Genomic DNA, 14375 nt, shown 5'->3' with positions numbered 1-14375 from the left:
TCTTTGGGATTCTGCCTGGACGTGATTCCCCTAAGCTCTCGGCTGCTGTCAGCTCTCCCCTTACAGAAACATGAGGATTTTTAGTTCCAGGATAACACAAAATTCCTTTTTGTTGTCCCTTCAGGAGCACTGAGGAGGGCAGGGCTGGAGCTGATCCCCTCGGGATGCTCCCCATCCCTGTGGGAAGTGGAGGCACTGGAATTCCAAAGAGCAGCTGGGTTTCTCTGAGCTGGCAGAGAATTCTGTGGGAGCGTGGCTTTGTTGAACATCCAGAGGGGATGTGTCCTCTGCTTCAAAGGAATCGGTCACCATTCTCATGGAATCCTGGAATGGTTTGGGCTGGAGGAACCTTCAGGATCACCCCATTCCCACCCCTGCCATGGCAGGGACACCTCCCACCGTCCCAGGCTGCTCCAAGCCCTGTCCAGCCTGGCCTGGGACACTGCCAGGGATCCAGGGGCAGCCACAGCTGCTCTGGGAATCCCATCCCAGCCAGGAATTCCTTCCCCATACCCCATCCATCCCTGCCCTCTGGCAGTGGGAGCCATTCAGAATTCCCTCTTTCCAGCTGCCCCCACTGGGGGAGCCCAGGGCACGGGGGGTTCTGGCCAGGGAATGTGGAGTTCCTCATCCACCAACAGCCCCAAATCCTTCCCTTCTCATTGTCCCCTTTGTCCCCCCAGCCTGGATTTGTGTTAGGGACTGTCCTGATCCAGCTGCATTCCGTTACCTATCCGTGGCAAAACAGGGCTGGGAGGGGTTGGACACCAGCTCTGCCTCTGTTCTCTGCCCTCAGTGCCAGCATCCCACAGAAAAGATGGATTTGGGGTTCCCTGAGACCTCTGCAGCACAAAACTCAGCGAGTTCTCAGCTCTGCAGGGTGGTGACGTCAGGAACACAAGAAATGCCTTTCTCCCACCTACACCCTTTTCCTTGGAGAAAGGCTCCCTGTGCTCTGGAATTTGTTGGCATTTGGGGCTGCGGGGGTGTCCAGGGCCAGATTCCTTTGTCACCCACTCAGAAGGGAATTCCAGCATTCCTGGGCTCAGGAGGGATGCTTGCAGAACTCCTTCTTCTGGAAAAAAAAAAGAATCTTTTGCCTTAAAAGCAAAGGACCCAAAATTATAAATTGTGAAACAGAACATCCTGGAATGGCATTGATGCCTCAGGTTTTGTTCTTTTGTATTTTCAGGTTCTGTGCTGCTTTAGTGTGTGGGGCTGGGTTCACATCAGGGGATGCTGAGCTCTCTGCACAGAGCAGGGAGACAAAACAATTCCTGCTCCAGCTGGGCACCAAGGACAAATGATCCAAAGCTCAGCCCAGGAGCACAAACAGCGTGGGCTGCAGAGAGGAAAACAAGCAGGGTGGGAGTGCCTGGGCTAAAGCTGGAACGGGACAATGAACTGCAAGGTGCAAATGGAGCAGAGCTGAGCCAAGGGAGAGACCCCAGGAGCGCTCGTGCATTTTGGGACCATTTGGGTTGATCTTGGGTGCAGCCCTGGCTGGGCTCTTGTGCTGCCCAAGGTGCATGCATGGAGGGGTTTAATAAATCCCTGCTTTATTCTTTGGCTCTGCCCAGCCTCTGTTCCAGCTCAGCCTTCTCAAGGCATCAGGAACAGGATGAGCTCTTTCCCAATTTCTCCTGAGGTGACTCCATCAGGAAAGTGCATTCATTTAGTCATGGAAAGGGAGAGCCTTTGGTTCTGGAGGTAGGGAGCCCTTTTTTTGGAAAGATGTGAGGATCAGCTGAAGGACTCATCCTTGGAAGGATTTTCCATATTCCACAGGGAAATCTTGTCCTTTGCCTGCAGCAGGAACTGCAGCTGTTCCCTGGGGACTCTCCATGAAGCGCTGATGGAAAGAACACAATTATGCTTTTAGAGCAGACATCCCCATTTCTCCATCTCCCCAAGGGCTCTCCACCATTCCAGGAGCAGGTTCCAGAGAGAAGGAATCCCAGCTTTTGTCTTGTCCAGCACCAGGGAATATTTCCCAGGCTCTTTGCTGCTGCAGCTCCAAGCATCTCGCTGCTCACAGGGACCATTCCCAGTCTGGGATCACCTGGAGGGGCAGCACTGGGCAATCCCAGACCCAAGGAAGGGATTTCATCCCAGTGGTGACTTCATCCCAGCTGTCCTTATCCCACAGGGATCTTGCAGGACGCCTGGGGATGTTGGCTCTGCAAGGCCAAGCTGTGGGGGAGATCATGAGGCTGTTTGGTGGCAGCTCCTCTGGTGCAGCCCTGGAAGTGCAGCCTGCTGGAACCTTCCACCCTTGGCCAGGGACTGGGGGCATGGAGTCATGGAATGGTTCAGGTTGGAAAAGCCCTCTTGGATCACTGAGTCCAGCCATGACCGTGTCCCCAGGTGCCACATCGACATGGATGTCACATCCCACCAGAGATGAGGAGCCACCACTGCCCTGGGCTGTCCCTTCCAAGGCCTCACCCCCTCTTCCGTGAGGAAATTTTCCCAATTTCCACCCTAAGGCTGTTCCCTCTGCTCCTGTCCCTGTTCCCTGGAGCACAGCCCGACCCCCCCGGCTGTCCCCTCCTGGCAGGAGCTGTGCAGAGCCACAAGGTGCCCCCTGAACCCCCTTTTCTCCAGCTGAGCCCCTTCCCAGCTCCCTCAGGAGTTTTCCAGCCCCTTCCCAGCTCCATTCCCTTCTCTGGACACCCTCCAGCTCCTCAATGTCACTCTTGTCATGAGGGGCCCAGAGCTGCCACCTGGGCTCTGTAAATTACAGTTATTTTCTGAAATAAGGGCCTTTTTCTCCTCCTTGGGTCACACCACAGGCTTGGGGTTTGAGTAAATATAACCTTGGTGTTGAAATTCCTGTTATCTTTAGTTTTAAAGATAATTTTGCCTATAAATAGAAGGTCACTGTGTGCGTTTGAAGCAGGTGTTTCACTTTAAGAGGCGCCTGTTCAGTTTTAGCACCACGCTTCATTTGTTCAAAAGCTGAAAGGAGATTTGGACAGTTGTGATTTTTGGCAGCTTGGGCTTCGGGGGAAATGAAAGTCGAGTAAAATGTTGCTTTCCTTGCACACTCAGCCTGAATGGGAGCACTCATCCAAACAAACCAGAGGAACTGTTCCAGTTGCAGTGAATTCCTTACAGAATTGCAGAGATAAGGGGAGGCCTTGTTCTCTCACCTTTCAGGAACAGCAGAAGGAAAACTGGAGTGTTTCTGCGCGCTGGGGTGTTTGAGACACACGGGAAGGGATTTCCCAGCAGCAGGGAGGGGTGGCAATAATGGGATTTATTACTGATAAATCAGCGGCTGTGGCCGGGAGCAGCTGCTGAGGGAATGGCCTCATCCACGGGGAAGGGATGGGCTGGAAGGGGTGGAATGGGGACAGGCCAGGCAGCGGATGTGTCCCTGTGGTCACCCAGGCTGGGGCTGCTCCTGCGTTGTGGGATCGGAAAGGTAAAAATCATTACAAACACAGAAGAGTTTGATTTCCAGCCTCAGGAGAAGCCTGGATTGATGTGAAAGCAACGTACACAGACATCAGACAGAGAAATTATAAACTTATGTTTCTAGAAGTTACATATATCTATAACTTCCTATAAGTTACATTTCTAGAAGTTATCTATAACTTTCTATAAGTTATGTTTCTGTAAGTTACACATATCTATAACTTTCTGTAAGTTATAGATATATATAACTTTCTATAAGTTATATTTCTATAGTTAAAAGTAAGAATGTACCTTAAATAAGTAAGAAACTGTATTAGGTAAGATGATGGTTTCATATGTTACATATATCTATAACTTCCTATAAGTTATGTTTCTGTGTTATACATATCTATAACTTTCTATAAGTTATGTTTCTATAAGTTATATATATCTATAACTTTCCATAAGTTATGTTTCTATAAGTTAAACATATCTGTAACTTTCTATAAGTTATGTTTCTGTAAGTTATATATATCTATAACTTTCTATAAGTAGTTTTATATATCTATAACTCTCTATAAGTTATGTTTCTATAAGTTTTATATATATATAACTTTCTATAAGTTATGTTTCTATAGTGAAAAGTAAGAATATACCTTAAATTAGTAAGAAGCTGTATTAGATAAGATGATGAAGGGTTTCATATGTTACATATATCTATAACTTTCTATAAGTTATGTTTCTATAAGTTTAATATATCCATAACTTTCCATAAGTTATGTTTCTATAAGTTAAACATATCTGTAACTTTCTATAAGTTATGTTTCTATAAGTTTAATATATCCATAACTTTCCATAAGTTATGTTTCTATAAGTTAAACATATCTGTAACTTTCTATAAGTTATGTTTCTATAAGTTATATATATCTATAACTTTCCATAAGTTATGTTTCTATAAGTTAAATATATCTGTAACTTTCTATAAGTTATGTTTCAATAGTTAAATTGTAAGAATACACCTTAAATAAGTAAGAAACTGTATTAGATAAGATGATGAAGGGTTTTATAATATAATAATGTAGTCATGTGATTATATAGAATTAACTAAGAGTTTGGATATTTTCATAGAAACATATATCACATATATCATGTGTGTACATGTAATAAGACCTTATTAGACAAAAGAATCCACACCACAGTAGAAAAAATAAAGGTAATAAGTTAAAAAAGCAAAGCACGCTCTATAACAACTGTCCATTAGATTAGAAAATTATATACTCTTGCAACAAAGAAATTCAAACCATCTTAGACTACACTGGCCACTTCCTATCTTATAAATCTCACCACCTTTGAGACTGATGTTATCTGAAAAATAAATCATTCTTAATCCAATCCTAATCCCATCCCTTCAATGAATAAACAGCACCTACACCGTGCCGGCCCTTCCCACTGGGAATTCCCAAACCCAGAGCTCCAGCAGTGTCCTGAGGGATTTCCTCACCCTGAGCAGCACCTGGGGACACAGAGAGTCCTCACCTGGCAGGGGGGAGGGAATGAAGATCCCAGGGAGGCTCTCAGGCCCTGGAATCACTTCCCTTTGTGGCCTTGCTTTATGAAATTTGCTGTATTTTTGTGTTTCTAAGCTCTGGAGCTGGAGTTTGTGCTCTCTGTGTGAAGTCAGGGTGGGAAGCTGCTCTGCCAACATTCCTTCCCCTCCAGGGCCAGGGAAGTGGCCTGGAGCTCCATCCCCTCGTGGGGTGCTGCGTGTTGGAATCCAAAAGGCAAGGAACTCTCAGGATTTTGGGCCTGTAAGCCAAAGCTTGGAATTGAATTAATTAGAATTAAACCCAGGATTTGATCTGAGACCTTGCAAAATGCTTCCCAAGCGAGGTGCTGGAAGTGAGAATGTGGATTTATAGTTTAAAGCAGAGACAGGTTAAGCTAAGTAAAGGAAAGTTTAGAGTTTTACAGTTCAAGATATAAAATAAAAGTTACAGAGAAGTTTAGAATGCAGTACTGTAGGTTTGTATGCCATAACATGACTGGCTAAGCTCACACTGCAGCATAAGCCAAAAGATTTAAGGATATAATATTAATATTTAGGATATCATATTTAAGGACAAAATATTTAAGGTCAACAACATAAATATCCTTGTTGGCAGTGTTTTATTGGTCAATAAATCCTTAAAAGGTCTTTCACTGAGGGTCTTGTGGCCTTCTGAGCCACGCGGGGAAGATGTGAGCCCAGCTCACCCCTCCTGCCTGCGTACAAGGTAAGAAAATAAATCACATTGTCCAAAACAAGTCAGAGGTCCTGTCTCAAATTCCTTCCAAAGCTCCCCAGAGGTGAATTCTCCCAGCTGCAGGGAATCCCTGGAGCATGGCTGGTGCTGATCCCTCCTCCCTCCCTGTCCTCCCTGCTGTAGGTGGGGGACCATAAGTTCAGCGCTCACCGGATCGTGCTGGCAGCTTCCATCCCCTACTTCCACGCCATGTTCACCAACGACATGATGGAGTGCAAGCAGGATGAGATTGTCATGCAGGGCATGGATCCCAGGTAAAACTCCCAGGGAAATCCCAGGGACCACAACTGCCCTGCCTCGCTGTGTGTGCGAGGCTCAAAGCGTGTTCTCAGCGTGAGTGATCCCACAAAGCATCCAGTGATCCCACAAAGCATCCTGCTGCTGGCAGAGTGCTGTCCCAGCTGGAATTCAGTGCATTTTCTGCCCTTTCTCCCTGTTTTCAGTGCTCTGGAGGCTCTGATCAACTTTGCCTACAACGGTCACCTGGCCATAGACCAGCAGAACGTGCAGTCCCTGCTCATGGGGGCGAGTTTCCTGCAGCTGCAGAACATCAAGGACGCTTGCTGCACCTTCCTCAGGGAGAGGTGAGTGGGGCCGGGGGGATCCTGGGGGAATTCCAGGGGGATTCTGGGGGGATTCCAGCTGCTCCCCAGCAGCAGCGAGGTTCTGTCACCTGTGTCCAGCTCAGGAAGAGCAGGATGTGTCCTTCTAGAGGGATGAGGAGCGTCCGTCCCAAAACTTGGCAGCTGTAGAGTTATGGAACACAAAATGGGTTGAGAGGAATCTTCAAGCTACAGTGCCATGGGACACCTCCCACCATCCCAGGCTGCTCTAAGCCCTATCCAGCCTGGCCTTGGACACTTACAAGGAGCCAAGATCAGCCACAGCTGCTCTGGGAATTCCATCCCAGGCCTCCCCACCCTCCCAGCCAGGAATTCCTTCCCAATCTCCCATCCATCCCTGCCCTCTGGCAGTGGGAAGCCATGCCCCCTTCTCCTACCATTCTCGTTCCCTTCAGAATAACCTGTCACTCCTTTGTGGGGACACAGTAAAAGACCTTGGCCAGCTGCAGGAATCAGAGCAAAACTGAGGAGACATTTCCCTTTTTGCGAGCCCATCCTGGCAGGAATTGCCCTTCCTGCTGCTGTGTGTGCTAAAGGGGAGGAACACAGTGCCTCAGCCCAGGAGCTGGACAGGAAACTGTGGCACAGCCCTAAATTGGTCCCAGGTTTTTCAATTTCCTCACTGATGTTTGGCTGGGAGGCTGTTCCAGCAGCATGGAAATGGAAAGCTGGGATGCTCTTTGTCCACATTCCACATGGATTCTCAGCCCTGCCAGGGAGTCTGACGTGTTCACTTTTCCCAGCCTGGCTTCTCTGCAGCTGCTCAGGGCATTCCGTGGTGTGATGTCAAACACACCCACCAAATACAGGGATTGGCCACCAAAATTCTCCCAAATCCACCAGGAGCAGCCAGGTGTCCTAAGTGAAGTCCTGGCTGAGTGCACAGCTGCCAGTTTGGTTAATAACCAAAAATTAGTGGATTCTGAGCACCCTGGAGAGCTGGGACATGGACACTGAGCTCTCCTTCTTAAGTGGAATTGAGAATTGGGATATTTTTAGGCAGCTGTGTTGTAACCAAGCCCTCAGAGTCACCCTCATGTGACAGTTCCCCACCCAGCAGCACAAGGACCTGGAGCTGCTGCAGAGATCCAGAGGAGGCCCCAGAGCTGCTGCAGGGCTGGAGCCAGGCTGGAGAGCTGGGAATGCTCCCCTGGAGAGGAGAAGCTCCAGGGAGAGCTCAGAGCCCCTGGCAGGGCCTGGAGGGGCTCCAGGAGAGCTGGAGAGGGACTGGGGACAAGGATGGAGGGACAGGACACAGGGAATGGCTCCCACTGCCAGAGGGCAGGGCTGGATGGGAGATTGGGAATTGGGAATTCCTGGCTGGGAGGGTGGGGAGGAACTGGCACAGGGTGCCCAGGGAAGCTGTGGATGCTCCCAGAGCCACCTGGATCTTTCCAATACCTCTTTGGCAGGGACAAGGGGACATTTGTGTTTCATTCCTCTGGCTCTGCCTTGGAGTCGCCTGGAGCTCCCTGTGCAGTTCAGCTCTGGGTGAGCTGGAATCAGCCATCCCTGGAGAGGACACATCTTCCACTGCACTGTGTGTCCTCCTGTGCTTCCCAGAATCCTGGAATGGTTTGGGTTGGAAGGGACCTTAAATCCCACCCCATTCCACCCCCACGAGCAGGCACACCTTTCACTATCCCAGACTGCTCCAAGCCTCAGTGTCCAACCTGGCCTTGGACACTCCTGGGGATCCAGGAGCAGCCATCTTCTCCTCCACTAACCTGACGTTCCTGTTCTCTCCTGCTCCCCTTTTCCAGGCTCCATCCCAAGAACTGCCTGGGTGTCCGGCAGTTTGCCGAGACCATGATGTGCACGGTGCTCTACGACGCTGCCAACAGCTTCATCCACCAGCACTTCGTGGAGGTCTCCATGTCTGAGGAGTTCCTGGCCCTGCCCTTTGAGGATGTCCTGGAGCTCGTTTCCAGGGATGAGCTCAACGTGAAGTCTGAAGAGCAGGTGGGTACCTGCTGTGGGGCTTGGGCGAGGAAGGTTTGACCTTGAGGGAGTTCTTGCTGCTTGGGAGTGGAATGGGAGCGGGAATTGTTCTGTTCCTGGGCTGAGTGAAGCTGAGATGTCCTGGCACAGTGGGGACACTCAGAGGTGCTGGACAGAGCTGCGATGGCTTCCTGTGCCTGCTCCAGACTCATTAGTTCCTAAAGAAACAGAAGGCAGGGCTTTTTTAGGATCACAGAATCACAGAGGTTGGAAAAGCCCTCAGGAGAGCACCGAGTCCAACCATTCCCCCAGCACTGCCATGGCCACCACTAACCAATGTCCCCAAGTGCCACATCCACATGGCTTTCAAATCCCTGCAGGGATGGGGGCTCCACCGTGCCCTGGGCAGCTGTGCCACATCTGGACAGCCCTTTCCATAAAGGAATTTTTCAAAATTCCCACCTAAACCTCTGCTGGGACAACATGAGGCTGTTTCCTCTCCTCCTGTCCCTTGTTTCCCAGGAGAAGAGCTGGAATCCCACCTGGCTGCACCCTCCTGTCAAGGAGTTTGTGGGAGTGAGAGGAGTTTAGGGTGTTCCCACAGCCTTGAGAATCCATCAGTGTGGGCTGGCAGTGAGCAGGGAAAACAGAGCCTGTCCTTGAGCCTGGAAATCTGTCCTGCTGTTCCCGAGGAGGTGACAAAGGCAGAGCAGACCTCCAGCTTCTCCTTGTAGGGTAAAAATGTGCTTCTTCAATCAGGCTAAGGGAGGGAGGGCAATCTGCCCCACCTTCCAGCCACATTCCAGTGTCATACCAAGAATTCCTCACTCTGTTTTTCCCAGAGCAGGTAGGATCCAAAGAGTCCATCCTGGGGACATTTCCCCTTGCCCTGGCAACTGCCCGCCCCACCCTTCAGAAATGCCAGGAGCACCCTGCAGAGTGCAAGAAGCTTGGTTTGGGGTTTTTAATCCCTGTGGTGCTGTTGGAGAAGCATTTTTGCACTGGAGAGTTTGGGAATTGTGTTGGGAGAGACTCCAGATGCTGCTATGCAAGAGAGAGTTGATGACTTTGTTCTGGTCAGTCGTTAAAGCTGCAACAACTTGAATGGGGAGTCCTGTGAACCCAGGAATGTGGATCCCAAATTAAGCTGGGACCAGGGCACCAGGATCCTTTTGTAGCTGGAGTCATCCAGTGGGGCTTCAGAGAGGGGCTCCACTGTCCCCTCCAGTGTCTGGGATGGAGCCTGAAGGGACCAGCTCAGCTCCAGGTGTCTCCAGGGCAGTTATCCAGAGATGGATCCCTGTCATCAAACCTGTCTCCTGGTTTCTCATGGAGCAGCACCGTTCCCAGTCTTCTTTCCCAGTTTGCAGGTTCCTGTCACTAAATAAACACAGTTTTGTGTTCTGTGCCACCTCCTCGGCCAAAATCCTCCTTGCAGCTCCCTCATCTCCCTGCTGAATGTCCCATCCAGGTGGCCTGGAGCTCCATCCCCTCGTGGGTGCTGCTTGTTGGAATCTAAAATGCAAGGAACTCTCAGGATTTTGGGCCTGTAAGCCAAAGCTTGGAATTAAATTAATTAGAATTAAACCCAGGATTTGATCTGAGACCTTGCAAAATGCTTCCCAAGTGAGTTGCTAGAAGGGAGAATGTGGATTTATAGTTTAAAGCAGAGACAGGTTAAGCTAAGTAAAGTTTGGAGTTTTAGAGTTCAAGATATAAAAATAAAAGCAGTTACAGAGGTAAACAAGAAGTTCAGAAAACCATTTCAAGATTTCATGTCATTTCATTCCCATCTGGGAGAAATGAATTTGTAGAGAATGTTTAAAGTTTGACAGGAGGTTCACATAGTCTGTATTTGTATGTCAACTTTGAGATAGGAAATGTTGGCTTAGAACTGCCATGGAATAGGATAGGTAGTGTTGAGAGGGAAATAGAACTAGAAACAAGTTTTAAAGGATAGTTTTGTAAATAAGACTGGATATTTTGGAGAAATGGAACAGTGAGAGATGCATTGTAGTAGGACTCACGAGGGGTAATTTTAGATGCTTAGCTTTAAAGTATTTATAGTACAGGGTGGTGAAAGTTCATAAGCTAAGACATGCTTATAATGTAATTAGGAAATGCTTTTTGATTGTAATAACGTGAATTATAACATCTGTACTGCCTCACTCTTCACATGAGACTAAAAATGGAATCAAAATTGTTAAAACACTTCTCAGTTGCCCCATCTCTGGGTCAGAAAAGAGCTTAATCCAACCCCCAGACTCCACCTTGCCCCTGCTGTCTCCCGGCAGGTGTTTGAAGCTGCCTTGGCCTGGATCAGGTACGACCGGGAGCAGAGGGAATCCTTCCTGCCCGAGCTGCTGGCCAAGATCCGGCTGCCGCTGTGCCGGCCGCAGTTCCTCACGGACCGCGTGCAGCAGGACGACCTGGTCCGCTGCTGCCACAAGTGCAGGTGAGGCTCGGCCGCGGGCTCAGCGGGGCGCCAGAGCCACGTCCTGCAATCTCGCGCTGCAGCCAGTCAGATCTCCTCGTTAATAGCCCACCGTTGGATTTCAGGGATCTGGTGGACGAAGCCAAGGATTACCACCTGATGCCGGAGCGCCGGCCGCACCTGCCGGCGTTCAAGACGCGGCCGCGGTGCTGCACGTCCATCGCGGGGCTGATCTACGCCGTGGGGGGACTCAACTCGGCAGGTACCTTGCAGTGGAAAGACCAGCAGGGGCCGGGTGGCACGATGGGATGCTGGAATTCCCTCCTGTGGAAGCGTGGAGCGGTTTCTCCTCCTCCATGCAGCGCTTTGACCCTTCCAGTGGCACCCTCGGGGTGGTTGTGCCCATAGTTTAACTCCTTCCATCTGAAATCCTGTCCAGGTGGGGCTTACTTAGGACATATTCCTGAAGACTTCGATGGGCCTGGAGCCACAAGCAGGACGTGCAGGGATCTCCACAATGTTGTCGGGGTTGTGGGATCACAACACTTTGACACGAGCCTCACCGTGGCATGAAAAGGGAACAGAAAGTTACCAAGGAAAAACCTTCTAGAAGCAGCGACGCCACAGATGGCACTTGCAGGTCTCTGCTGCCCCTTGGAGGACAGTGGAGGTGCCACTTCCCCAGAGAGAAATTGTCCAGGCTCCTCGTGCAGAGCACGGCAGAGCCTGGAAATGTTCCCCAATCTTTTGGAGTGTGGGAACAATAGGAATTGTTCAGAGCAGGATCGCTGGGGGTGAGCAGGGATATGTGGCTGGGAAATGTCTCTGTGGGAGCAGGAAGGCTGGAATAGGATGTGAGAGCCCAGGATAGGACAGAGAATCCCAGACTGATCTGGGTTGGAAGGGGTCTTAAGGATCATCCCATTGCACTCCCTGCCATGGCAGGGACACCTCCCACTGTCCCAGGCTGCTCCAAGCCCTGTCCAGCCTGGCCTTGGGCACTGCCAGGGATCCAGGGGCAGCCAGAGCTTCCCTGGTCGCCCTGTGCCAGGGCCTCACCTCCCTCACAGGGAAGAATTTCCTGCCCCGAGCCAGGTGCAGCACTTTGCACTTGGCCTTGTTGAATCTCACGAGGTTCCCATTCCTTTTTTTCCCCAGATATTTTCCCAAAGAAAAGCAGCCAAATTCCCCATGCCAACCCCATCTTTAGGCGCACGCCAGCACCCCCTCGCCATCCTAGGGCTTCATCAGGTCTCCCTCTTTTAATTTGAGTAGCAAATTTCTACGCAGGCGACTCTCTGAACGTGGTGGAGGTGTTTGACCCCATTGCCAACCGCTGGGAGAAGTGCCAGCCCATGGCCACGGCGCGCAGCCGCGTCGGCGTGGCCGTGCTCAACGGGCTGCTCTACGCCATCGGCGGCTACGACGGCCAGCTGAGGCTCAGCACCGTGGAGGTTTACAACCCAGACACCGACTCCTGGTCCAAAGTGGAAAGCATGAACAGTAAGAGGAGGTACGTGCAGCTCACAGGGAGGAGACTTCTGGAGAAGCGAGGAGAAACGATTGTGGAGGAAGAGTGGGGTGGCAGGCGGTGGGCGCCCAGCAGGATGCGTCTGTTGTGGGGGGAAATGGGAAGGGAGGAGTGGGGCAGTGTGGAGGCAGCTGGGATTTCCTCGGTTAGTTTCTGGTCGAGCCAGGTGGGGGCCGGGCTCTGCTCCCAGGGAACAGGGACGGGACAAGGGGAAATGGCCTCAAGCTGTGCCAGGAGAGTTCAGGTGGATACAGGGGAAATTCCTCCTGGAAGGGGGTGTCCAGCTCTGGTCCAGGGGTGGAGACTGTATGTGCCCCTCACCAGGCTTCTCTGGAGCTCCCTCAGCCACTCCTGGTGCTCCAGCCCCTTACCAGCTCCATGCCCTTCTCTGGACACAGTCCCGCCCCCAATGTCTTTCTCTCTTGTGAGGGACCCAAATCCACACCCAGGATTCGAGGTGCTCCTGCCATGAGCACCTTCCCCCTTTGCGAGCTCAGAGTTCAAGTGGGACTGAGCGGTTTGGAGGTGAATCCAGGGAAAAGGCAGCTTGGTGGGATGCCACAGGCAGAGTGTGTGGGGTCACAGCGTTGGGGACAGGGTGACAGCACCTCCAGCCACCTCAGAGGGTCCTGCTGTTCCTTGCAGTGCCATGGGAACGGTGGTGCTGGACGGGCAGATCTACGTGTGTGGCGGCTACGATGGAAACTCATCCCTCAACTCGGTGGAGTCCTACTCTCCAGAAACAAACAAGTGAGAGCCCTTGGTGTCCCACAGCTTTTCCAGAAGGTTCCCCTCCAGCATTCCGTGTCCTGGCACCTGGGCTGTGAGAATGGTTTGAATAAGGAGTGGGGAAAGGAGAGATGGTAGAGTCCAGCACTAGAAAAGCATGGAATAATCTGGGGGAGTCCTGCTAAGCTCTCCCCTCTCCCTCCCAGGTGGACGGCAGTGACCCCCATGAGCTCCAACCGCAGCGCTGCCGGAGTCACCGTGTTCGAGGGCCGGATCTACGTGTCCGGAGGGCACGACGGGCTCCAGATCTTCAACAGTGTAAGGCCCTGGGCAGGGCTCAGCCCCTGCACCTCAGCATGGGGCTGCAAGGCTCCGTGTCCTTTCCCCGGGCATCCAAACAGCCCCAAGCGGTTGTGCCACCAAATTGTGTCACTTCCACCCGTAACAGAAAACCTGAGGTGGAACAGAAGTGACTCATTTATCCCCCTGGGGCCAAGGAGATGTTCTGAGGGCTGGAGTCCCTTGGATGTGGAGACAGGCTGGGAGAGAAGAGAGAGGGCTCCAGAGAGCCTCTTCCAGAGCTTAAAGGGGCTCCAGGAGAGCTGGAGAGGAGGGACTGGGGACAAGGCATGGAGGGACAGCACACAGGGAATGGCTTTGAGGTGAAGGAAAGGTGATTTAGGTGGGATATTGGGAAGTAGTTCCTGGGTGAGAGGGTGGAGAAGCCCTGGAAGTGTCCCAGGCCAGGCTGGACAGGGCTTGGAGCAGCCTGGGACAGTGGGAGGTGTCCCTGCCCACACCAGGGATGGCACTGGATGAGCTTTAAGGTCCCTTCCAACCCAAACCCTTCAGGCACCATCCCGCAGCAGCTCAGCTTTTAACTGAAGGCTGTTCAGTCCTCTCAGCTGCTCCTGCTGCTCCAGACCCTTCCCTTTCCCCGTGGTTTGGCAGTTCCATCGCCGCGGGGGCTGCCCCAGGGCGATTCCCAGGGCAGAGCCCCCCTGACTGCACTCTGCTCCCGGCAGGTGGAGTACTACAACCCGCACACGTCCAGCTGGCACGCGGTGGCGCCCATGCTGAACAAGCGGTGCCGGCACGGCGCGGCCGCGCTGGGCAGCCGCATGTTCGTCTGCGGCGGCTACGACGGCTCCGGCTTCCTGAGCGCCGCCGAGGTCTACAGCTCCATGGCCGACCAGTGGTACCTGATCGTGCCCATGAACACCCGGCGCAGCCGCGTCTCCCTGGTGGCCAACTGCGGCCGGCTCTACGCCGTGGGCGGCTACGACGGACAGTCCAACCTCAGCTCGGTGGAGATGTACGACCCCGAGACCAACCGCTGGACGTTCATGGCGCCCATGGTGTGCCACGAGGGCGGCGTGGGCGTGGGCTGCGTGCCGCTGCTCACCATCTGA

At 51.9% G+C, this 14375-nt stretch overlaps 1 protein-coding gene across 1 annotated transcript in view; it reads left to right on the top strand.

Moving 5' to 3' along the window:
• Positions 1-14375, top strand: part of KLHL18 (kelch like family member 18) — an 18736-nt gene extending 4361 nt beyond the window's left edge. The window contains exons 2-10 of the mRNA XM_038130082.1: positions 5829-5959; positions 6149-6289; positions 8092-8290; positions 10564-10724; positions 10829-10965; positions 11994-12216; positions 12880-12984; positions 13170-13281; positions 13989-14375. Of these exons, the coding sequence (XP_037986010.1) occupies positions 5829-5959; positions 6149-6289; positions 8092-8290; positions 10564-10724; positions 10829-10965; positions 11994-12216; positions 12880-12984; positions 13170-13281; positions 13989-14375 (1596 nt within the window). The remainder of the gene's footprint in view (positions 1-5828; positions 5960-6148; positions 6290-8091; positions 8291-10563; positions 10725-10828; positions 10966-11993; positions 12217-12879; positions 12985-13169; positions 13282-13988) is intronic.

The sequence above is a fragment of the Motacilla alba genome, chromosome 2 (assembly GCF_015832195.1).
Source record: "Motacilla alba alba isolate MOTALB_02 chromosome 2, Motacilla_alba_V1.0_pri, whole genome shotgun sequence".
NCBI lineage: Eukaryota > Metazoa > Chordata > Aves > Passeriformes > Motacillidae > Motacilla > Motacilla alba.
This window is presented reverse-complemented; position numbering and strand designations above follow the sequence as displayed.